Source organism: Trachurus japonicus, chromosome 13, assembly GCF_045865225.1.
Source record: "Trachurus japonicus isolate A0001 chromosome 13, Traja_1.0".
Classification (NCBI taxonomy): Eukaryota; Metazoa; Chordata; class Actinopteri; order Carangiformes; family Carangidae; genus Trachurus; species Trachurus japonicus.
Window position 1 is genome coordinate 24,020,946 of NC_140919.1, and position 25,751 is coordinate 24,046,696.

General features: G+C 40.3%; 1 protein-coding gene across 4 annotated transcripts in view; it reads left to right on the forward strand.

Moving 5' to 3' along the window:
- Nucleotides 1–25,751, forward strand: part of dync2h1 (dynein cytoplasmic 2 heavy chain 1) — a 126,306-nt gene that overhangs the window by 88,358 nt on the left and 12,197 nt on the right. For all 4 annotated transcript variants that reach the window (XM_085795492.1, XM_085795491.1, XM_085795494.1 and 1 more), the window contains 11 exons: nucleotides 2,719–2,879; nucleotides 3,932–4,057; nucleotides 7,516–7,626; nucleotides 9,965–10,034; nucleotides 10,596–10,681; nucleotides 15,238–15,313; nucleotides 15,616–15,842; nucleotides 16,785–16,889; nucleotides 20,678–20,794; nucleotides 23,083–23,190; nucleotides 23,887–23,988. In XM_085795492.1, coding sequence (XP_085651618.1) covers nucleotides 2,719–2,879; nucleotides 3,932–4,057; nucleotides 7,516–7,626; nucleotides 9,965–10,034; nucleotides 10,596–10,681; nucleotides 15,238–15,313; nucleotides 15,616–15,842; nucleotides 16,785–16,889; nucleotides 20,678–20,794; nucleotides 23,083–23,190; nucleotides 23,887–23,988 — 1,289 coding nt within the window. The remainder of the gene's footprint in view (nucleotides 1–2,718; nucleotides 2,880–3,931; nucleotides 4,058–7,515; nucleotides 7,627–9,964; nucleotides 10,035–10,595; nucleotides 10,682–15,237; nucleotides 15,314–15,615; nucleotides 15,843–16,784; nucleotides 16,890–20,677; nucleotides 20,795–23,082; nucleotides 23,191–23,886; nucleotides 23,989–25,751) is intronic.

Sequence of the window (25,751 nt, forward strand, 5' to 3'; positions counted from 1 at the left end):
GAATCGGTTCAATACAAATACGTACCGTTACACCCCTATAAAGTTGTGTGTCATAGTTTCTCTATTCATTTCCATCTAATTCATTTTTGTATGAGGCTCCGACCCACAGCCTTTAGATTGTGAAAGTGGTGCACTACCTACTGATCCAACAAGGCCAGAACAGCTACTCTGAAGCACACAGGAAGTGACACAATACGCAAGGCCACATCAGGTTTTGTGTGCAATAGTGATAGTTTGTTTTTTGAGGTGTCTTTGTGTGTGTTGTACTGTATGTGCTTGTCTGTACTTTCAAGTTTGTGGCTGTGGGTCCATCCGTCTCATATCTCTTTTTGTTTAAAGTTAAAGCAGAAGTAAGTGATATATTTGTGTTAATATAAGTCTTAAATAGTTATATCTTCCGACAGCAATCACTTACATAGAGTGTTTGGACTGAAACACGGGTCTGTCAGTCACTCTGCTCTGCTCTGAGCCGAAGAGAAAACATTTATCGTATCCTACAGTTTTTATCCAATGAGGAGAGAGAACGGCATGCAGGGCTGTGTGTGCAGCCAAGGGATGCGCATGAATGTGGCGACGTAGGGACGAGGACTGTTATGGTGCGTTCAAGGAAACTCGTATTTTTCCGACCGTGAAGTGGTACCAGTTCGATCTGGTACGAGTTCACCGGTCGGAAGTTACGAGTGGCCGTTATAGTGACTTTCACCGGTAAAACAGGTCGGAAAAACACGAGTGGGTTGCCTGAAACGCTACAAAGTCGTAAGTTGTGACTTGAAGCTGTAATTTACGATTTCAAAAGCCTGCCTGGAACGCAGCATTAGCGAAAACGACCGGACCACTTACTTCTGCTTTAAGGCTCTCTATTTCCATTCAAACTAATTCCTTGAAAGCACAAGTATCACTTTGTCTCTTTTCTTGTTTGTCTGTGGACAGATGCAATAAAACACACTATGTTAGGATGAAGAGATAGTCATGACACTCCTTGAACACAGTGAACCCACTGATGAAGGGGTAGTGTGTGCTGGAGTGCGCACGGTTGTGTATGTGTGTGAATGAACTGGAAAGAGAGACAGACAGATAAAAATAAAAAGGGACAGAAGAGAAGAAGATTTTGTGTGTATGTGTTTTTGGCAGTGAATCAGTATGCTAATGAGGCATGGTCTGTAATCCTCTTAAAGCTAATCTCACTCAATCCCCCCAGTCCAGGCCTGGGCACTGCTCACTCACACAGGCATGCCTGGGTGAACGCAACCACACATGCACACACACACACACACACACACACACACACACACACACACACACACACACATACACATACAGAGATAGTGCATGCTCACTGGCTTGCACACTCTGCTTCTCTAAAATACAAACCCTCTTTCACATATGCGTAAAAAAGCCCTCTTTGTGTCTTTCAGTTATATTTCTTAACATGAACATCCATGCAAGAGGATACATATCTTGCAATTACAGTGATTATAAAAAAGATTTAGAAAATATATATGCCTAATGTCAAGATTGTGTGTACAATTGTGGTTTGTGTGTGAACAAATTTCTGCTCTGTAATTTTCTCGCCAGTCAGTGTTAACCCCCCTAAATAGTGTTTGAACCACAGGGAGACTGTTGTAGCTACTGTCTTTTCCCAGGCTCCTCTTTGCCCTGAGAGTGTGTCATAAAAACCAAGGTTAACTTTGCTACACAGGCAGACGCTGCTGGTCTGCAGCACGAATACTGATTACCTGGTCATGTCAAAGTTGTGTATGTATTTGTACATGCCATCCCTTTTTTTTGCAGTCAAACATCACAAGCCATGTGTTCAGATGACTGTTTTTCTTGGTGTTGCCATGGCAATGCAGCAAAAGGTCGCTCTGAGATGTTCTCTACCAAGACCTTGTGTGTGTGCATGTGTGTACTTCAGTGCAGCAGACACTGTGTTTGTGAGATTGAGAGACAAAGAGATATCAGCTGATACATGCATGAATAACGTCACAGTGGAAATTCTAACACAGCTCCTCACGCTGTGTGCGCCTCTATCGCTGCTTGTGTGTCACTATTAGCTCATATCTGATATGCGATTCAATATATTACAGCGGGATTAGAGCCTAATGCTCAGCGAGGAAACGCACACATGCAGACACTCACACACTCAACGCACACACAGTTTGACACATACACAAAGAGCCTGGCTTTTCAACACCAGGGGGCTGACAAGGTATTCTGCTATGTGTGTGTTGAATACTGCTGCATACCTAGCACTCAGTATGCACAGCACATCATCCTCCTAATCTCTCTCACTCTGTTTCTCCCAGTGTCTTCCTCTTACGCCCTCTCTCCATCATCGCCTCTCTTCTGCTCTCCCTCTTCTTCTACTTTCTTCTCTTCCCCAGGATCCCCTCCTCATCATCCCCCTCTAGGCACTGTCTGTACCTCCCTGTTCATGCCCTCCCTCTGTCTTCCTGTCATCTTTTCCCACTCAATTTGGCTAGCACACTTGATATGCCCCTTTGCTGCGACTTATGAGCATTTACCTTCATTCTTTATTTCCTGCTCCTTTTTCGCCTTTTATCTGCCCCCTCCTGGTGCACCATTTCTGTGCAATATATCCAGTAACTTTGACTTTGAGTAGCATATCAAATTTAAATGAGACATTGAAGCACACTCTGCTGATCTGTCTTTCACACCCTTCATTCTCTTGCTCTCTCCTTCTCGTCTTCTCTGCAGGTATGAAAGAGCTCTCCCCACCTCCTCTGAACCTGCGGCGTCTCTACGCTGAGACGCTAGAGTGGGAGCCAGTGTTGATCATCATCTCTCCAGGGGCAGACCCGTCCCAAGAGCTCGCAGAACTCGCTGCAGAAACCATTGGGAGAGACAACTATCATGAGGTAGTGAATAACAGATTTGCAAGTGTAAGAGGTTTTATTCAAGACAATTCCAATATCAGATAGTAAAGGCTATTGTGCACCCAAATGGGGGAAATGGTAAAGGGTGTATTGAAACATGTTTAAAGCAGAAGTAAGCGGAATATTTGTGTTAATATAAGTCTTAAATAGTTATATCTTCCGACAGCAACCACTTACATGGAGTGTTTGGTCCGAAACACGGGTCTGTCAGTCACTCTGCTCTGCTGTAAGCCGAGGAGAAAACGTCTTGTATACTTTCTTGTATCCTACAAGCTTTATCCAATGAGGAGAGAGAACGGCATGAAGGGCTGTGTGTGCAGCCAAGGGATGCGCGTGAATGTGGTGACGTAGGGACGAGGACCAATAGATCCATGACGAGGGCGGGGACTGCTAACTCCATCGGCTGACAAACAGTTAGCCAAAACGACCGGATCGCTTACTTCTGCTTTAAGGCATAGCTTTTGAAAATGTTCAGTTTGTAGAGTTTATTCAATTGTAGTAACTTTCAAGACAGCAGGAAGTCCGTCTGGCACATTGCTTCATTACAGCCTCAGTTGTTAAGTTGAGATGTTCTGCCAAAAAACATTGATCAAAATGTGAGGTTTTATAAGTATTATTTAACAACTTTCAAAACAGACAAACTGTCTACCATTGCCATTAAAAAAAAAAAATGAAACCAACTACACACAGGTGAACCCATGTATTGGGCAAGATGCACACACTGTATTCCATTCACATGGATATTACATAACATTACAGTTACCATTAACATATAGATATAATTTGATGCGTTAAGTGTTAATGGGCTCTATAATCACACTGGGAATCTCACTTTGCAAGTATTTCATAAGAGTTGAATTAAAAGATTGAAATATAGTCAATTGTCTGCCCCAAAGTGATGGTGAATCCTCTTTTTCAGTTTCCAAATGTTCTGTTATTTGCCCCCACCTGTCACCCTTACTCTGTCTGTCTCTCTCTCTGTCTGTCTGTCTGTCTGTCTGTCTGTCTGTCTGTCTGTCTGTCTGTCTGTCTAGATCTCTATGGGTCAGGGACAGGCTGATGTGGCCTTAGCTACGCTCAGAGAATGTTCCCGAAATGGAGACTGGCTTTGTCTGAAAAACGTTCACCTCGTCACTGCATGGTTACCTCTCCTGGAAAAAGTAGGTGCTCTGTGTGTGGAAGAGTTTTTGTATGTGGGCAGGTGTTAAAATATGTCTGTGTATGTGTGTGAGAGACATTTTGGGGGTTTGGGGCATGCTACTCTTGCCACATTTGAGCAATTTGTGCAAAACATTGAGTGCATTAGTAGCCAGTGGCAAGGGTAGGGAAAAGGCAAATTACAAGATAGAAAATGTGTAATATTTTGTAGAAATGACGGCTGCGCTGATCCAGCAGTAGGATTATGATAAGTCCAAAACTTCTATAATGAATCCAATATAAGACTGTCAAAGTACACTAGGTCCAAGGACAGGGTTCAATAAACAGTCCATTGGGATAAATGCAGTGGACTAAATCCTGTAAAATAAATCCACCAAAATAAATCCACGAAATTATTCCAGCGAAACAAGTCTAATATCACATCTTCACTTTATCTGAACATTCAGTGTTACTTACCAAAGTACTTGGTGTGTATCGTTAAGCTTTAACAAGTGTCATCATAAATCACTTATGCTAAGTATTTTTAAATCCTGTATTGTTTACACACATCTGTTTACTAATTAGTTTACCTCTTCCAGGCCTTTGCTGGGTCGTGGCCTCTTATCTATGCTCATAACCACCACCTGTTAATCAGAGGAATAGTGTGTAACCATTGACTACACGTGTGTACGCATGCAACAAATGAACAAGGTCCAGAACTCCGCAGGGTGTCGTCAAGATTTATATACAATTCATAGTTTTACTCGGCTTGCCAGTGTTTAGCATGTAATACGGTGTGGTACAACACAGCTACATGAACACACATACAGGAACAAGAACACATCCTCCCTCCCTGCTCACATTTCCATTTCAAAACTTACCCTGTATCCTTTCCCTGTACATGCACAATTTGTATTCTACCTGTAGGCCCATGTTAGTCACTGTGCCTGTTGTTTGTGACCATGCGTGTTGTTTATTTGTCTCTTTCTGTGTGATTATTGGCCCATCGCTGGATGTGTGCATATCTGTATTTGTCTCATGCTTGCTTTACATGTAATGAGTTCAAATCTGTGTGTGTCTCTCATTATACTCACGTTGCCCACCCTGTATGTTATTTTCATTGTTATGCATGTGCCTTTGTGTCACATGAAGTGGGTCTATGTATGTCTTCCACTTTCTCTGTATTTATCTGTGTCCGTGTGCTTTTCCTGTGGTTCTTTGTAGTGCTGTGTCACCGTAGCAGGTCATATCTCACTGGGAGGCACAGCTGTTGGCAGTGATTGGCCATGTGTTTGTGTGTCTATATGTGCACCCTCACCTGTGTGTCTGAGTTAGAGAGTGTGTATCTGTGTTTTCTGCGCGTGTGGGTGTGTATTTGTGTGTGTGCGTGCCCTGGGGTTAGCCAGAGATCCCTCCTGTCCAGAGTTGTCTGTGCTCCCAGTGTGACTTAAACCATGCCTTATTACAGCTCTTCTCCTCTACTTTTGTCCTTCTGCACCCCACTCCCCACCTTCACCAACCCCATTTCATTTTGGGTTGTTCTCCCTGTTTTTCTCGAGTTATTCCCACCTTTACAGTACAACTTAATCTTTTCCCAAGTTTCTCTTAATACTCCCTCTCTTCCACCTCTTGTATTGTACAACTAAAACTATCTTTCTCTCTTTCCTTCTTTCTCTCTGTTTCTTTGTCTCGCTCCTTGCCCAGCAACCAATGAGGTTGAGGTCTCGTCAGTCGAGCTTGAAATGAAAAACTGACGCAACAAGGGGAACGAGGGAGGCAGGGAGCGTAGGAAAGAAAGAATGAAAAAACAGTAGACGTGAAAGGGGGGAAGTAGGGAAAAGCTGAACTGAGCTTCAGCAGGCAGGTGGAAATTCCACCAAAATAGGGCTTTGTTTTAGTATCTGTCTCTGTTTCTGTAGCTGTGTCCATTTATTCAATCCATCCTCCAAAATAGTTTCTAAATTTCCCATCTTCTTTTTGCCATCTGTCTCCTCATTTGTTCCCTCCTACCCTAAACCAGTTGGTCAGTTAGAGAGAGGAGGAAGGAGGGAATGGAGGAGAGCGGAAAGTGTTCATAATTGAAGTTGGCAGTGCAGATGTCCTCTCATCCGTGTCCACTCATATTCTTCCACTTCCCCTAATTTTTCACGCCACTGAATCCAACTATCTCCTTATGAATCTTTCTTTCAGTCTATCAATCACCACTTTCAATACCATTAATATAATGCAGAATTTTGCACAACAATAAATAAATACAGCTTAGTGTGTATTTCAGAATGACATCTATGTCATTTTTCTTTTCAAAACACAGTGAGATGATTTCAACAGTTATTGTATTTTATAAAAGTGTCACACATCATCACACACGCATCTGAACAATATCAGTATTTTCTAACAATGATAGTATTTGATGTGCTAACTGTAAAAGAAATTGGTGCTCTTTCTTCTCTCTGACTTCTTCTTTCTCCCCCTTTCGCTCTATTGACTTATCTTTCCTCTTCTTCTTTGCTTCTTTGTTAATCTCTCTGCCTTGCATCTTCTCACAATACTGTCATTTCTTTCAGGGGAATTCTGGTTGACAACATCAGATACACACACACAAACACACACGCACGCACGAGTCAGGGGAGTTTTCTTTGAAGGATGTCAGTTCCTGTGTTCCTTTGATTTTCTGTGATAATGTTTTCTTCCATTAGAATGAATTGGGTTTCAAATGATGCAGAAAACACACACTGATTGTGTGTGTGAGTGAGTGCATGTGTGTGCTTGTGTTAGTGTTTGAGTTCCCAATCAGATGACACAAGACCCTAAGGTGCCAGTATGCTATTTTTAGCCACAAGTCTTTGAGAAAGATAGAAGGAGAGGGGGTAGGAATGTAAGAAGAGAAGTAAGAGACAGAAAGCGGAAAATTGAGATGAGCGGACAGCGAGCAGACAGAAAGACAGAAAGAGAGAAAAGAACAAATGTATAGAATGAGGCAAATGCTTTATCATAATGGAGAATCACATGGTAAAAAAGTAAAAATTTAAATAAGGAAATACATTATTTATTTACTTTTGTAGTAGTTTTTCCCCTTAGTACATATTTAGTATTTACTTATTACTGTCATAGAATCACTCTTTTTAAGCAAAGGTTGATTGAATACTGTATATCAACCCAGTGGCACAAATATAAACATGAAAAACAGTTTACTTTAGTGTCATTTAAAGTCAGATCATTGCTAAAACGTTACTGACATGAAAAACCATCATAAAAGGTTTTAAGTAAAGTTGTTGGTCTACTCTTGAGATGAAGAAAAAAAAAAAAAGGTCATTATGAACTTGAATCAACTTTGTGAAACTAGATGGACCTGCGTGATACAAATGTGCCAGAGGGTATCAGCCAGATACTACAGCACAAGTAGTCTGCTTACAGTACATAATAATCTCATAGTTATTCTCTTAGCTATTTGTGTCTAAGGTTTTCCTCACCCTCTGTACAGGAGCTAAATGTGCTGCGGCCCAAAGCCGGGTTCCGTCTCTGGCTGACAGCAGAAGTCCACCCCAGGTTTCCTCCTATACTGCTGCAGTCCAGCCTCAAGATCACTTATGAGGTACTCACACGCATTCACCATCACACACAAACAGGTGTAAAAACAGTAACGAACAGTAATGAAGTTTAATGTTTGGTTGCATTGATCTCACTCAAATCGCACCAAATTACACACAAGCCTCACAGTTCTGGAGGCCTACTGTGCAAAAATACTTTTCCATCCATTGTTTTTTCTCACTTTTTCAAACTTGCTCCTTAATTTCACCCAGTATTGACTGCAGGTTTCTGTGAAGCTCTAGAGGCAACACTACTACTATGTCAAACCCTAGGATAAACAGTCCAGTGCATAATTACACCAAGACTATTTTGATCTACACCGATCCCATAGTAAGATTGGATATCGGCCCAGAGATATTGACTAAAATAGCCAGATCAGGCTGGATAATGGGGCTGATCCATGATGCCGATCTATTCACATCAATTCTCTGTTTGTGACACGTGCTGCATCATGCGTCAGCAGCACGTGTTGCATGCTGGTAGACATCAAACACAGCAACAACGTTTTGCAAAGTTAGGAAAGAATTGTTTAAAGGGATACTTCACCCAAAATCGATAATTCACCAATTTTCTACTCACCGTCATGCCAAGGAAGGGTTTGGAGAACTTTCGGAGTCAAAACGCTTTTGGAGTTCCAGGGTGGTTCCAGCTGGCAACGGATTTTCATATAATGGCGGCGGATAGTGCTAACTTTTGAAAAGTCCAAAACACACATTATGAAACATCCAAATACCGCCATACTGCTCGTCCGTACTACTGACCCAAGTGTCCTGAAGCCACAACATGAAAAAGTTGTTTGGAAAAAATTAATTTGATCTCTGTTTTTAGCCTTAGCAGCTCCCAGTGGTTCTGTTGATGTTTGTGCGCATGCGCAAGATTTGCTGCAAGATGTTCGTTCGTCGTTGTAAACCATTGGATGTATGATGTAAACACTTAAGAACATCTTGCAGCAAATCTCGCAGCAAATCTCGCTTATGGTCAGTACAGACGAGCAGTATGGAGGTATTTGGATGTTTCATAGTATGTGTTTTGGACCATTCAAAAGTGAGCACTATCCACCGCCATTATATGAAAATCCGTTGCCAGCCGGACCCCAAAAACCCCAAAAGTTCTTCCTTGGCATGACAGTGAGTAGAAAATTGGTGAATCATCGATTTTGGGTGAAGTATCCCTTTAAGTCAAGCCTGATGCTTTCACTCTCTTCCACATAGCAAGGTATCCACAAGTTTCCGAACGTCATCTATGGTCAAAACTGGCTTCCGGTTTTGCCGGTTTAGTGGAATTGTACGTTTATGTTTCCATGGTTTTCAGTCGTTGTCATAGTTGCGGTAAACGCATGGATCTATTAACACTGGCTTTTAACACGGATGTCAATTTGTGTGATATCCACTGTTTGAAGCTGGTTTGATGATCCATGCGTTTTACAGATTTTCATGGGGAAAAAAAAAAAAAAAAGAAATCCATGCATTTACCGCGACTACCAAAACCATGGAAACGCAAACACAAAATTCCACCGGAAGAGCAAAACCGGCAAAACAGGCTACGTTTTTGACGTTCGGAAAAAGGTGGATACAGTTAATTAACTCAACAGTGGTATCAGATCAGTATTGGGTATCAGCCGATGCGCTTAACCCAGGTATCAGTATCAGCATTGGGACTGAAAAAGACAAATCTTTGCACCCATAATTGTGACTGTAAAAGGCTTGTACAAGGCTGATCTGCAAGATTGCTATTGGGAATGATTACAGTGTTAATCGCAATAAATGTGAGTTAACAGTGTATGACATTGTATGCCACAACCACTACACACACACGAAACATGACACATCCTCCACAATGACCCTCTTATACAATGAAAAATGGATCTGTTAGCAAATATTCCATTATTAAGCCACAGGTCAAACAGTCATATTCCAGCTACATGGAGGCAGAATGCAGTACCTCTAAGGTGAATACACAAAGCGTGTAGAGGATGAATGTGCAATGTTAAAAGATAAGCACGTCCTTGCAAATCGCTTTTACGTAAGTTGATAACATATGTAGTGAACTTGCCAACTTTTGTACACATGCATTACTGAGAGTGTGTTACTGAGATCTCCAGATGGGGTTACCAAATGTTCAGCAAAAGTGAAAAGCTGATCTCAACGTATACTCATTGTTTTTATCATAAAAGAAGCATGTGTTGCCTGAGGAAATACATGTACACAGAACCGTTTAGAGATGCAGTTTGTGTTGACGCATGTAGAAAATGTGAGAGAGAAGCCTTTTCAAACATGTTTAATGCCTTTCCTTTATCCCTCCCTGTCTGTGTGTCTGTCCTGCTTTTCTTTTCCCATCCCCAGGCTCCTCCGGGGTTGAAGAAAAATCTGATGAGGACATACGAGTCATGGACTCCTGAGCAGATCAGTAAAGGTTTGCTTCTCCTCTCCTCTCCTCTCCTCTCCTCTCCTCTCCTCTCAAATACTTGTCTAAATATATATTTTATCAAGCCACTTATTGTTTCAAATCTTGTCTCATTTTTATTGTGATTAAACATTTTGAATTATGCTGAAATTAGTATCTTTAAGTACATCCTACATCCCAGAATTTATCATCTGTGTCAGCCTTTTGAGACCACTAATAAGTACATGCAGCTAATGAGCTGCCCCTAAGCTTCAAGAATTTGCGCTTTGTTTTTAACACCAGTGGGTACTGCATTTCAGTTTTTGTCTTACTTACACTACTAGTGATAGCACAGTTGTATTGGCTTGGGCTATGAGCTCTGTGACATCCCAGTAAACAACATCTGTAAAAAAAAAAAAAAAAGAAAATACAGAATGCTTGGTCTTCCTGTTAACCATCAGTTATATCCTGTTTGATGAATCACAAAAGACAGCTAACCGCTCTCCATTGCTATAAATTACAGACGCTCTGATAATGATTGATTATTGTAATTACTTGGCCTGTGACATGTTATTTGTTATTTGGGTACAGGAGGAGTCCTGGCCAGAGCTCAGTCTCTGTTCTGTCTGGCCTGGTTCCATGCTGTCTGCCAAGAGAGACGCAACTACATACCACAGGTAAAATCCACAAACACAAATATGAACCAGAGTAATGTTAGCATAGCAGTTTCTGTACCCACACATTTTCATTTCAAGGCAGCAAATCTAAACTACAAAGCTGTAACAGTCATAGGTGCAGAACTAACAGCATAATCACTTGAATAAACCAGTTCCTGTTCTTGAATTTTACTTTTACTGGAGTGAAACTCCGTCATATTGTAATTAACTCCTTTTAAAATAAGTAGAATTTCTGTATTTTCTACATATAAAACCCAATGATGTGTGAACACATACAAGTAAAATGTGGCCTTGTATCCAAGTTAACCGCTGAAATCACAGTTCATTTTCTTTGTATAAATGTATTCATACAGGTATGCCTATCCATTTGTACCGTTTAATATGTTTCTTAGCCTGTTATTGTGTGACAAACATTATACAGAATCACATTCACAGGGAGGCAAGGAGGAAGCTACACTGACATAAAAAGCTTAGCCTCTACATGGACATCTACTGAAAAGGGTAAAAAGAAAAAAAAAAAAAACAACTCCTACCAGAGAGATCAATGCTCTTTGTTTTTACTGACTAGCATAGCAAACGTGTTTTCTCTTTGAGCTGTACATCTTTGTGTGTGCGGCCGTGCATGTATGTGCTTGCGCAGGTATAAGCCTTTGTAGTAAACTTGCCCACTGGCCATAAAATGTACACACCACAAAACACAATGCAGGCATCAGCCCCCACACTAGTAAGATTTTAGAGCAGTTCCCTCACCTGATACTTTACCTTTGCAAACCCTGTGGTGAAACATGTTTTCACCACAGGGTTTGCAATAGGATTACACAAAGCAGAGACAGACATCCCTCTGGTTGCTGAATTTTCAGACAGTACAGGTCCTACAGTATGATGTCACACTCCTCTTAAGGGATTTTACAAGGTTTACAATGTTTAAGTTTCAATTGGAAATAGAAAGAAAACCCTAGTTTACACCAGGTTAACAAAATAAATATAAACATTTTTCATAACAATTTAAAAATGTACCTAATTCATTGCTGTAAATGAACACTCAAAACTGAAGATTTTGATTAACCTCCATTGACACATTAAGAATCAATGTGTTTTTTTGTGTGTTTTTTTTTAATGTCCAGTTTTCACCAGTGAAAAAAACACACCGTGACAGTGGGTGGTTCTCTGGCTTCTCATTATGTACATGTCACACAATTCGGTCTTTACTCTCAATTTATGTAACTTTCCAAAGCAGACAATGCAATACTCACACCCACTTCACACAGCTTTTGGCCGATGTACAGGGTGAGGAGTAAAACGTCACTCAGGCTCTCTTACTTCACCATGATGCCTTTGGGGAAGGAATGTGCTTTGTTACCCCCATATTTCGCTGACTATCATGACCTACCACTTTGTATAACAGCAGGACTTCCACCCTGCTTTGGCTGGTCCAGAACACCAATAAGCACTTAAGATTCCCAACTTGGTTGAGTAACATGTTGCACAAACTAGTGTGTTCTGAGCAATATCCTCCTAACTCAGTGAGACAGCGTACCTTTCTATTATGGAATAAAAGGGGCATGTGTTGGTTTGTTGAAATGTTTCTCAACCAGAGTGGTTCTCTACCTTAATTTACCTCAGTTTTTGACATGAAGTGTTCATCCTACCATAAAGGTAGAGTACTGTAAGTCGATCATACACTTAAGCATTTAATTGAGCCAAACACTGACATCTGAGAGTTGTGACTTGTTCTTTCAAACCCCCTTGTGTTTTTACCTGATAAACCTACAGGAAAAAAAAACTGATAAGTGTTAAGTCTGCTAAACAAGGCTTCTTAAATCTCTGGATTTTGTTCATCAGTGCTGCTTTGTTTGTGGTGGAGCAGTGCGAGTCCAAACTAATCAAATACAAACATGCAGACATATTTTAACACAGGCAAATCAAAAGACTCTGTAATTACTTGGTACAGGCTGCAGTATACTGTCATGTTTCCACTTGTCAGCTTAAATACTGTAGTTGTTTTTACCATTTGTGTTGCAGAGATGATACATGATACACTCACTGGTGGTCATTTGTCTCTGTGTGTACTGCAGCCATGCCTCAGAGTGGCCTTTCTAATTGAGTAATAAGATTTGTCTACAAGTTATAGTAAGAGGTTTTTTATTTCTTTCTTTTTTGGTCAGCTTAACAGCAGTCTGAACACTCCCACTACGCCAAAACACAAGGGAGAACTATAGCCAGCCAACTTGTTTTTTAATTTTTTAATTTATTTTGTAATTAAATTGCCACAACTTTGGCACAATAGTAAAGTCTCTCGCTGTCTCTCCTTTTCCCTCAGTCTTTCTCCCATTCCCCCCTCTTAACCATCCCCCCTCATTGTGAAGTTGCTGGGAGAAAAAAAGTATTGATTACCCAATGAGCACAATGTAAACCTACATAACTACAGTAGCATAGACCATGCTTTTGTCTTGTGAGTCTGGGCCCACTTGTTCAAAAGTAATCTGATCAGATTTCGGATAATGAATTGGATCAAATCTTGAAAATGGGTTGTTCAAAACAAAAATTTATTTATGTTTTGCACCTAATTTTTAAACCATTACAGCGATAAAGTAAATGAAGTTAACTTTTGATCATTCCACAAATAAAGAACACATAATGTAGTTGACTAATGTACTGTATATTTGCTTTTTTATTTATTTTTTTGTGGGCCAGATTAGATCTGGCTGTTTAAAAGACATTGAAGAAACAAAAAACAGCACCCCATTTTCAAATTACTACACTTTGAGGGACCCCATGCATGCTGCGATTCTACCTGTTGTTTACATACCTAGTAGCCTTCAGTGTGATATTCAGTCCTATTTAGCACTCTCTATCCAGATTTGGTAATCTTGAAAAGTTTGAATCTGGATCAGACTGATCCAATCCAACTGAACAACTGGGAGATGGTCAAATGGATTGAATGATACTTGATGGCAAAACAAGGGATATCAAACCTTTAGAACAACTGGGCCCATTTCCTCCTTAAATTATCTCAGCTGACTCTGCTTACTTGTTTTTCCCCCTGATTTTCTTTTTACCGACCACCAAGCTTTGCTACTGTTGGCCTGTCTGTCTTTCTTTTTGTCACTCTCTCTCTCAATTATGTTAATGTTGCCTCACATCCAAGAACATGATCGCCTTAATGACTGAAACAGTCACAGCTCCTTTCGTCCACTCTACCATCACCCGCTCACTTCATCTACTATCCTCCCTCCTTATTTCATTTATTCTCTCCTGGATTTCATCTATTTTGCAAGTCTGTGCAAAGACTACTCCATTTAAAAAGACAGGAAGAGACACAGAGAGGGAAAGAGAGAAACAAAGATAATACAGAAAAGAGGAGAGACAGAGTCAGGTTTTCACATACAAGGTGATGCACGGTGCAGTGTGTATGTGTGTGTGTAATCAAAGCAGAGCCACTGCAGCAGCAGAAACCTCATATTCACCTCTTTAAGCCTCATACTGTACGTTGAATCATTTGTTGGCTAAGCAGCCGAAGCTACGTACGTGGAACAACTTAACATATACACGAGCACAATCTGCATTCACATGTACCCACATTTTATCAGACACAGGAGTACCATGCACTGACGAATACACACTCAAGCAGATAATTACTGCACATACAACAACATACACTTAATCACTCAAAGAATAGCGTAACATTGCCCACACAGTTTTTCCCCCACCACTCACCTGTTCCACCTACCGCATCAGCAGGCAGATTACAATGACTTGATGACAGTGAAGTGTGACACACACACACTCACACACTGTGACTGCCCTCACACTCTGTTATGTTTTGACACTGCAGTGGTCAGTGTTGTGACACTGTCCAGGTAAAATGAATGTGTTCTGTGGTCTGATCTTCTTTTTTTCTTCCTTTTTTTTGTCTCGTTATTTCTTACCTGAAGTCTCGATGCTAATGGTTTGACTGGCTGTGCTCTCAGGTGCAGTGTGAACATGTTGTCCTCCACACATGGGCCTGTCTTTATTAGATGAAAAACTAGACATGGCAGATCTTAATTTTCTGATTTAGCCACTAATTGTAAGTGAGGATTGCTTGTAACCAGATGGTTTCAGGATGATGGTTTCAGAAGTGAATGGTAATCTAATGGTAATGGTAATGGCAGCCCTCATTCAGCTACTTCAGATTTTCCCTTTTTATTACAGCATAGCTGTGTTGGAGCTGAATTAAAAAACCTTCTGGCCGGTCTGAAATGAGTGTAATTTTGATCAGATCATTACAGAGGCAAGGTTTTAACAGTTTAAACTATCACTATCACACATACTGAACATTCACCCTGAACATGAGAGCCACACCATGTCATCAGCTTGAAAGATAAATCTATAACACATTGTTTACTGAGTAGCACATATGTCATCACTTTATCAGGTTTATGTATCGTTGATATAACATACAGTAAAAGAATAATAGAAGAATGTCATCCCTTATTCCTTCAAAAGTAACCCATGTACTCCCTCATGTACAAGCAGTGAAATGAATATTTATATTTTCTCTCTGCTTTATACAGGGCTGGACTAAGTTCTATGAGTTTTCTTTGTCTGACCTTCGTGCTGGGTTTGAGATCATCGACAGACTCTTTGAAGGTATGAGAGTTGGTAGCAGATCACACTGCAGTGGACAGCACTGCTATGTTGTCTACCTCTGCATCACACATGGTAATGAGAACTAGAATCTGCGGGCTCTTTAACCAATTGCCTCTATAATGTACACCACGCCTGCTAAAGCGTGACCTCGAGAACTCAGCATTTGAATTTCAAAGCACTGCGTATATACAGTATATAGGCTACAGTATATGCCCCGCTGTCGTGTCTCTCTGCCTTCTTCTGTGCTCTCTCATTACATGCCTACCGCTCTCTCCTTCATTTTTTTGTCCATGAACTCCAAGGAGGTAAAGCTTTCCAGTGGGAGTTTGTCCATGGCCTGCTGGAGAGTGCCATCTATGGCGGACGCATCGACAACCCCTCTGACCTCCGCATCTTACGTTCTTACCTTGAGCAGTTCTTCTCTGCACGCCTCCTCTCATCCTCCCTCTCAGCCGGTCAGAGGAAGAGCAGAGGAGGAACACGCTTCTTCCCATCTCAGATCAGCCTCCCAAACTCTTGCTCCATATTGGTAGGTTGTGAAGACACAGTGCTGTAACACATACAATGTTGTATGAATGACTTAAAATGTTCACAGAATGAATCCGAGGAGCAGAGAAACTAAAACAGCACTGCAGTCTTTTTTACTTTCTAGCTTAAGATGCTCTGCAGTGTTTGCATTGGCAAAGAAGCAAAAACAATTCAAATAAATAGAGTTGAATTAATGCTGCCAAGCTTTTCATTGCTTAGATTTACTGTTTGTGGTTTAGCCAGTATTGAAATTTTATTAGTCTGTGTTCTGTTAACTCAATTTTAAGTTGGTTTATAAAGTAGCCCCTACAAACAAATGCCATTCATTTCTCAGTTTACCCAATTTATTTTGCTTTCATGTTGTGTTTTGCATGTGGTTTGCATCCTGTGGATGTAGCTTAATAACTTAATATACATGAAAAATTAGTGGGTGTATATTCCCAAAACTGTTTATTAGATGTCTGTTCATTTAAAGTCGTATTAGAATAAGTTAGTATACCGCAGAGCCATTAAGAGGCCATTTGGTAAGCAAAAGAACTCATTATGGAAATACATATCATGGAATTGTCAAATTGTGAGTACAAAGTATTAAGCGGGAGTTCGGTTTTAATTATTTAAGCCTTTAAAGTTCTTTTTGTACTAAATTAATATTGGTCCATAAACAGCGTCAAACCAAACAAAAAACATCACACCTAATTAAGGGGAAATATAGATGTCATTAAACTCATCACATGTAGCAAACAAGCAGGCTGCAAGTTATCACCTCAGTTTCACAGCTTATTCACTTGAAATTGTAAAACTTTTATAGTATATTTGTATAGTTGTCTGACCAATCCAGGCAGCACACTCATATCCTCTCCCTCTATCTGTCACTCTGGTTTACTGTTCATGCATGTGAGCGTGTTGCTGTGTGTCACCTGCATGTGTCTGTGCGTCTTCCCAGGACTATCGCAGCGTAATAGAGAATCTCCCAGAGGATGACAGACCTGCTTTCTTTGGTCTGCCTGCCAACATTGAGAGATCCTCCCAGAGAATCATCAGCTCCCAGGTGAAAACACAAAACACACAGCCACCTGCTAATTCATACAAACACGTGCACACACACAACACATCCATCTTTACCTCACACATGCAGATGTAATAACACCGAGGCACATGGATAGGCACAGTTATTGCATTACGGTCACACAAACACATTCTAACTCTTATACACACAGGGAAGTACACAAGCAAATTCCTCAATACACATACACTGTATCCACATACATGCCAGTGCACACAAAAGTCAGGTTGAGGTGTTATGAACATAACAAATTGGACTAATCCTAAGAACCTGTGCCCTGGTGAACAGACTTTTCTACAAGCAGTGTATTACATCTACTTTTTATTTTTCTCATCACAAAAGTGAAGTCAAGCAAAGGGATGAATGTATTATTTCACTCAAGTAGTAACATTTCACATCCCTACCATTGCCCCTAATTACTGTTTAAATTACAGAGTGATTACTCTACCAGATGCATGTGATACTGCAGTTCTGTCTTTTGTGTGTGTGTGTGTGTGTGTACGTGTACGTGTATATACATGTGCATGTATGTGTGTTTGTGATTATGTGAAGTAATACGTGTGTGTGTTTGTACTTTAAACAATCCCACACACAAACCCAGTCCTGATGCAGGCACTCACCTCCATTCTGGAGATATAAAGCAGTTTATTTTAGGGTCAGGACTTAAATTTAAGGTTAAAGCATTATACTAGGCAGCCATCCGTTTCCATGTATTTCACTACTACATAAATTTCACCTTGCAGAGACATGAAACCATATTGTAGATGGGTAATCCATCACAGTGAATATCATGTCTGGTTTTATAGTTGTCAAGGTTATATTGTCATTGCATGGTACTGTATTGTGTTTGTAAATATAAATTGATTTTTCAAAAGTCTACACTGCAGCAGGGGTATAACTTTAACAAACAGGGCATTGTTCAAGTCTGCAAAAAGGGAAAAAGATGATTTGTTTAGAGTGTATTACTGGTCAAAAGGTTGAGATCAGACATGTAGGTGTAACGGCTGGGGCAGAGCTTCTTGACACAGAGACACAGTCACCAATAACTTCTAGTAATGAAGTTATTCTATGTGTGTGAGATAGAAGATGAATAAAAATGACACACTTTGTGTGTGTGTACAAGGTGTGTGTGTGTATGCTTTTATAGGGTTATTCTGAGGTAGGAACATTTTTTTCCAATGACACCACATGTGAGGTATGCAAACAGTATTGTCTGCAATATTTATACTGATATTGTCATGAATAATTATCGTGTGTGTGTGTATGTGTGTCTGCACACAAGGTTGATGGTCACTGCAGATTCTGATGAAACACAATGCAACACAGTCTCACACACACCAAATGTGTTCTTTCACTGTCATATGGTGTGTATGTGTGTGTACAGTATATATCTATGATAGAGACATCGCAACAAAATGAAAGACTAGAAGATACATCAAAAGGGAGCGAAACGGGATGTAGAGTAAAATGTTTTTATTTTCATGAGGCACACATGGTGCAAATGTAAACCTAAATACATACAAAGACATAGAATTACAATCTAAAAAAAACTGCTTTCATAACAGAACTTCATACACCACCTACGTATGTATGAAAATAGAGCAAAAATAGTCAGGACTGACGATGGACAGATTGAGAGGGTGTTTTTATTTTTGTGATTGTATGTGTCTTTGTGTAATTATCCTCGGCAAGCCCTCTTAAACCACAAAGAACCATCACTGCTTGTTTGTACAGTCCCTATGTGGGTGTTAATGCATTTAAGTCCATTCATACTCTGTGTGGTCGGCTGATCACTGGAACCACCAACCTAGTTTAATTCACACAACTCCCACAAGGCCACTTGTGTCTGTATGTTACTGTGTGAGTGTGTTACTGTGTGTGTGTGTGTGTGTGTGTGTGTGTGTGTGTGTCTCTCTCTCTCTCTCTCTCTCTCTCTCTCTCTCCACCTATCTCCCCTGTATGTCATTGCCTCCCCTCCTGCTGTCATTCATCACTGTCAATTTCATGCTCTCTCTCTCTCTCTCTCTCTCTCTCTGCCTTTTCTTCTTTTTCCCCTTAATCCATGCCCTCTCTTCTCCCTAAAGACCCTTGTCAAAGTCTGTGGGTGGGCCACTTAACCACATACACTGATACAGATAGTCATTGGTCTTGGTGGGTGCCATTTAAAGCAAATGTATAAGCTTATTGAGAATGATCCCATATACTGTAGGTCAGAATGGGCCTGAATGTATCATACAGATCCTCTTTGGCTAACACACCCAACACATGATATATATGTGCATCATGTGGTTTTATGCACACTGAAAGATGAGCTGGATAAGTAAATTATAAGCAGGGAGTTGCAAAATGTTTGAACCAGAAATTATGTCACGGTTTTGAATAATATGTGAAGTTCAGTAAGACATCATTCTAGACTACGGCTACGACACGGTAGCCTCGTAAACCAGCCTCTCGCGAAAATGCATTTCATTTCATTTCTCGGGAGAGTCTGGCCTCATCCCCATTCTAAGCGTTTGGACTGAAACCCTCAGAAGGCCGAGCCAATCAGCGTCGCCCGCTGTGATTGACACAGCACGTTGGCCAATCAGGGACCGACTGGTGCAAAGCCCCGTCACTACACCAACTTGCTGATTGGCTGAATGGGGTTGTCTGTCAACGCTACTACCAAAGATATTAAACCGTCTTTGCTACTACTCCCGCCCAGCTCCCGCCCACCCCAAACGCTTGCAGGGGGGATGAGGCCAGACTCTCCCTCGGAATGAAATGAAATGCACTTCCGCGAGAGGCTGGTTTACGAGGCTAACGACGCGGTCCTGGTTCTGGTGCCTGGTAAACATTGTCTTGAAACTTTTACTTTCCAGTTGGTTATGACTGTAAATGTAGTTGCTGCCTGGTAGTCATTGGTTGAGATAAAGATAAATCTTAATGTATTTAAATCCATTTACATTCAAACCCCCAATATATTCCAAATCTCCATCCTCAGCTGCCCTCATTTTTTACTGCTCCTAGGGTGAAGTTCTAGATTAGCTATCTGTTTTTTATCCTTCCTTCTTCTACCTCTCTCTCTCTCTCTCTCTCTCTCTCTCTCCATCTCTCTCTCTTCCTCTTTTCCATACAAACACACACACATATACACACAGACTTCCCTTCCTGAGCAGAGAAGATAAAGCAGGTGTTAGTAAAGAGTTCTCCTGGACCAAATGAAAGCCATTTATCAGACACTTTGCCTTCCTCACAACACACACATATACAGAGTAGCACAAACACACACACACACACACACACACACACACACACACACACTTGAGTCTAGATAAGAGCACTATCCAGGACTCAAAGCCTGAAGCTAAGCATGTTTGATTAGGTGTGTAAGGAGCTGTTAGGAGATGTGTTTGGAGTTTGGCCTTTTTTACATGTAATATTCCCAGACCTGACAGTGTGTTTATTTTTTTTATTTTTTTAGTTAAACTACTAATGGTGTGAATTTATTCAATTCTAATTTTGCATATGGATATTTCAGCATTTCTCACAGGAGACAGGTGTGATGTAGCAACACTACACTAACATTTCTTTTTTCTTTTTTTCTTTTTTTACCTACATAGTGAATGTTTAATCAGTTACAGTACACCTCTCTGTCTAAGGAAGGCAGTGTGAGCGCACCAAGATTTATTTTTTGGTGACCATTAAAAGATGTGCATGCACTGAAACAGTACCTTTACTCAACTGAGTTATTGGTTTGTGTATACGTTGTGTTTTTGTTGATTGATCCACAGGTGATATCCCAACTGCGTGTCCTGAGTCGTTCAGTAGCAACTGGGTCAAAGTTTGACAGGGAACTCTGGTCGAATGGACTTTCACCTGTCCTCAACTTATGGAAAAAACTCAATCAGGTCAGTTTTTGTTTTGTTTTGTTTTTTTGTTTTCAGTGACTCAGTTCACTCAGTGACTTCATCTTGATCAACATGATTAAAACATTTGAAAGGAGTCTCAACCTCGAGCCCTAAAATTGTAGTGCAAGACATTAATTTCTACATCCCTAAAATGAGTGATTTACTTTTGCCATCAAAACCTTCAGTTCTAAAACTGATAAATGCCTTGATACAGTTGGGAAACTACATTTTTTACAAAATCATAATACCTGCTAAATATTAGTCTCGTTCCGAGACTCCGCCTATGATTCTGTGATCGGAGAAAAAAATTTGGAATTCTTTTAACCGGTCGCAATCGTTGTGGTCGGCACCATAGCAACGGTGGGCTCGCCAAATATTGCCGGTTGGAAACTGGGTTTGGGTCCACGGTGTAACGACGGTTGGCAAACGCTGACGGATATTTATTCTTCTGTTCGGTTCATGACACGGATGTATAATAGATCCATGGTTCGGTTCCTGTTGTTGTTTGTTGATGTTTCCCTTTGCCGGGCGGACTGTGAAAGCTGCAACACGGAGGCAGGACTTCCGCCGGGTGGCTCGTTCCGGCCAATCAGAAGCTAATCGCAGCAACACACTTCCGTCAGGCCAGACTAGCTAAATATTTATTCCACTTTTTATTTCAGCCTTTGATAGTCTCATGCCAGTCTTTATTTGTATGCAAAATCATGTTTTTATTTTTACATTGCCTATGCAGCAGCAACTAATCTGAATTAAGCCGTGAAAGCTAATTGGAAATTAGTAGAGTCTAATTGAGCACTGTGTGTGATAGCCAGTGGCCTGCCTAGTCAGGCAGCACTGCCGTGTGCAGTTGCCTGGAGACCGGTACCTTTTCAAATCAAAATGACATCTACCTCTACATTAAATAATTTAGTCACCATATTCCTGTTCTCTTGCTCTGCCTCTCTTTTATTCTCTCTCATACTGTAAATCACAAATGTTATCCCTCTCCTTTTATCTCATTTGTGCCTGTGCCTCCCTCTCTCTCTTTCTCTCTCAGTCCCTTGCAGGCAGAGTTATTTTGTACTTCCTCTGAGAGTGATTGACTGTGTTAATTGTTGCCACTGTATCACCAGCTAGCTTCCCAAAGATCACAATCTACCTCTGACTGCTTTCAATTAACTGGCCCTTGGTCATCAGCTTAACCCTCTGTCTTTGACTTGACCATCAGTGGATGTGTGTGCATGTGAAGCTTGAAATTGTGTATTTGTGCATTTACTGTATGTCTATGTATTGGTACGTCTGTGTGTGTGTAAACTGTGTGCACGTTGTCTGGATAGAGGGTGAGATGCATGAGACAGCAGAGACTGTTTATTTGGCTGTTTAGTCACATTTTTGAATAGAGACAATGGCAGTGCTGTAGACGAGCTGAATCACACCAGCTTTTTTTTCTCATTGTCTTATTTATCTCTGACTCCTCTTTGTCTCTGCTCCTCTACCCCCCACTCCCACTACCCCTCTCTTTTTCCTCTACTGCCTCTTACTGAGTGGATGTATGGAAAACAAAACAGGGTGCAGAATGTGATATCTGCAAGAGAACAACTAAATATCGGTGCAAATTATTATTATTTTTATAAACACTTGTTGTTACAGTTACAGTAGAAGCTTGTGTTAAATGTAAATAAATCATGGCCCTGGTTTGCTCTGCAGGGAGAGAAACAAATTTCCTGTTGAGTTACATCTTGTTACTGTGAAAGAAACATGATTGAAAATATTTAGTACATGTATCTTGCGCTCAGAAAACCCAAAGGTTACATACTGAAGATATGTTGTAATATTGGAAGAAGTAATTTAAATGAAATAGTAATACCTGTTATTGAAACAATACTTTATTCATGCTTCTGAGTTGCAGCCAATTTGAGTAGACTGATAGGTCGATGTATTGCTAACAGTGTCCCGGTGATAAGAGGGATATAAAAGCAATGGGGTGACAATTGTACAATATTATACAGCTAGCCTTGAAGAATAGGCCAAGGTTATTAGAATGAAAATATCTAATTAAATTTGCTGCACAGTATGTAGAAGAAACATATCTCTCTTCTTCCCCTTTGAGCTGGGTTTTACTGTACCCCCCTCCTTCTCTAGCTGTCTGTGTCTGTCTTGGGAAATGATGTTCTTCAACATGACAGTTTTATATATCTTTCTGGCCCTCCCTGTCTATCCATAATATATATTTATTCTGTCTATGTACCTGTTCTATCTATTTTTCTGTCAGTATTTGATTCTCTCTCTGTCTACATCCTATCTATCAGGGCTCTACACTGATCCATCAGAAGGTGGCCCCACCCACAGAAGGTCATGGGTCCCCAGTCTTGTCATTCATTAGTTTGGAGCAGTTCAACGCCATCCGCTTGGTCCAGGTAGGTTAAATCATTGCTGTTCCTTCACGTTATATGTTTGAAATAATAGAGTAACCAAAAAACACGCACATCCCCAGGCCCAAATAGGATGGATGCTGGATCCAAAAAGGACTATAAGAGGATAAAGAATAAAAATCTGCACACCAAGGCAGCTCCCGTAGAGAAATAATTTATTAGCGTGACGTTTCGAGCGAAGGCTCTTTTTCAAACTGCCACTGTATGACTGCTATATGTTTGAAATAAGTCATGATACAAATTTTAAAAAAAGATAAAAAAGTTATCCATGAATAACAAAACAAAGTTCTCCTTGGCTGGTGCTCATTCACATTTGTGCTGTAGCACTCGGCTTTCATCAAATTGTATTCTCAGCTTTTTGTATTATTATATTGTACCTTGTGATATAAATGAGATGGATACGTTAAAATGCTGTGAATTACAGAAAGTGGACTTAGCTTCCTGGGGATCAATGAGAAGAGTGTGAATTGTAAATTGTTAAATTATGTGATTTGTGGTGGATACTTTAGCAGCAGTCTATGTGATTGAATAGAATGTGCACTGTTATATTTTTTTTTTATGAAGTGACTGCTCTACTAGTGCGCTCAGTGTAATTTTCTTCAGTACAAAAACAGTTGTATTAGATTTTTTTTAAGAAGCAATCAAGTAGTTCACTGCACTAAACTTTAAGTGTTGTCGTAGAGTATCCATCAGTCCTTGGCTGCGCTGAGCAAGGTCATCAGAGGGACCCAACTCTTAACTCCTGATGTCCAAAAACTGGCCACTGCCCTGCTCAACCAAGAGGTAAGAAGAAAGAGAGAAAAAAAGGTGAAGCAAGGGGAAATCCACTGAGATGTATTGATGAAATAATGAGTTAACATGAGCCTGCTGCTTAGTGTTTGTGCAAATGTACAGATTTTGTCTTTTCAAGAGGGAATATAATAAGGGCTCATTTCAAACTAATTGTGAAAAATAAATTGAAACGAAATGGTGAAATTGACTTTCGCCCACTCATCCACCGCCTTCTTATGCTTCTCAGAATGAACATATGAAGCATCTTGGAAGTCATTCTGTGATTCAACATATTTTCTCATCTGACTGTTTTGGACACTGTTTGGATCTTTGATTCATGTAATCATAGAATATACAAGTAAATCTGTCTCCTTGACGTACAGAGTGAAGTGAATAATTCTCTTGACTCTATTGTTTTAGAGGTGAAGTGTGAAATATTACCACACTGTGATGAAGTTTATTCCACAGAGGCAGGCACACAGAACATATACAGAGGTGACTTGTAGACATCTAGGAAACACAGCATGTATCCTCGTTTGTGTCCCCAAGCTGAGGTGAGACAAAGGGGATATGGTGAGGCAGAGATACACAATCAACCTTTTACTCCTATGTTTGTAATCTCCTGAGAAAAGCCCTGGGCATCATCCCTTCACCACTGCGTTTCTCCTCTCTCAATTTATCTCAATCAGCAGTCTTTACTTTCAACTCAGTCTCTCCAGTTTTCAGCTGCCTTTTTTACTGCCTCTCTCCTCGTATCACTCCCTTCTAAAATGTTCCTTTGCTAAAATTAGTGCTCATACCAAGGCTATGAAATCACTACCGCAACATACTGTAGTTGATTCAATATCACAGTATTTTTCCACTAACAGTATATACTGTAACATAATATGGATGATGCAAAAATAATCCAACTACAAAATTATTTCCCTTTAGGTCTTTATCATGTGCCCCCCAGTCATGCAATAGATACAATCTCTGTTACAATCTAAAACTGTTAAATCAGTGCTCACAGTAGACCTTATGTCAGTATGTCAGCAGAGAGAGATTTTAAAAACGTAGGATTTTAATGTTTTTTCGTGCCCATCTGTTTAGTTTCCACAAATGAGGACACCCTGTAGTGCTTTATGGCCAACGTATGTAACTGCCCAGTATATAAAACAGATGAGCCCTCATTCCTGTTTCATAAATTTGTAACTGCTTCCTTCATTTGAATTTAAGTGATAAAAAAAATTAAAAAAACTTCCGTCACCCAGTGGAGTGAAGACAGCCTCTTTCCTTCATGATAATTTCTAGGGCCCATCTTAAGACATTCTGTCTGTCTGTGTTATGCACAATCAAAATGCAGCTTTTAGATAAGTTAATTGATAATTAAAATAGGCTCTGTTTTTATAGCATATACAATTATGGTATGGGTTTACCATACAGTAGCATGTCTTTCGAGTATGATGATTATTTATTACAATACTTTACTGAAAGCTAGCTTCTTCCACTGATGAACCCGTTCTTCAGATGTAAATCACAACATATTGAACATAAATGAAAAATGTAATGGAACCCTAGAAAAAGCAGCAGCAGCAGCAGCGGCAGCAGCAGCTGTCATCTTTGATGAGGCTTTCGTACATTTCACCCAAGCCACAAAATTCTTGACACATATTAAATTTACTACCAGCAGAATTTCAAACCTAATGACTTTTGTGGCCCCAACTGACAACGTTTTACATCACTGTCATAAAGATGACACGGCTCTTGCTCCTCCCTTAGAAGGAAGAAAACAT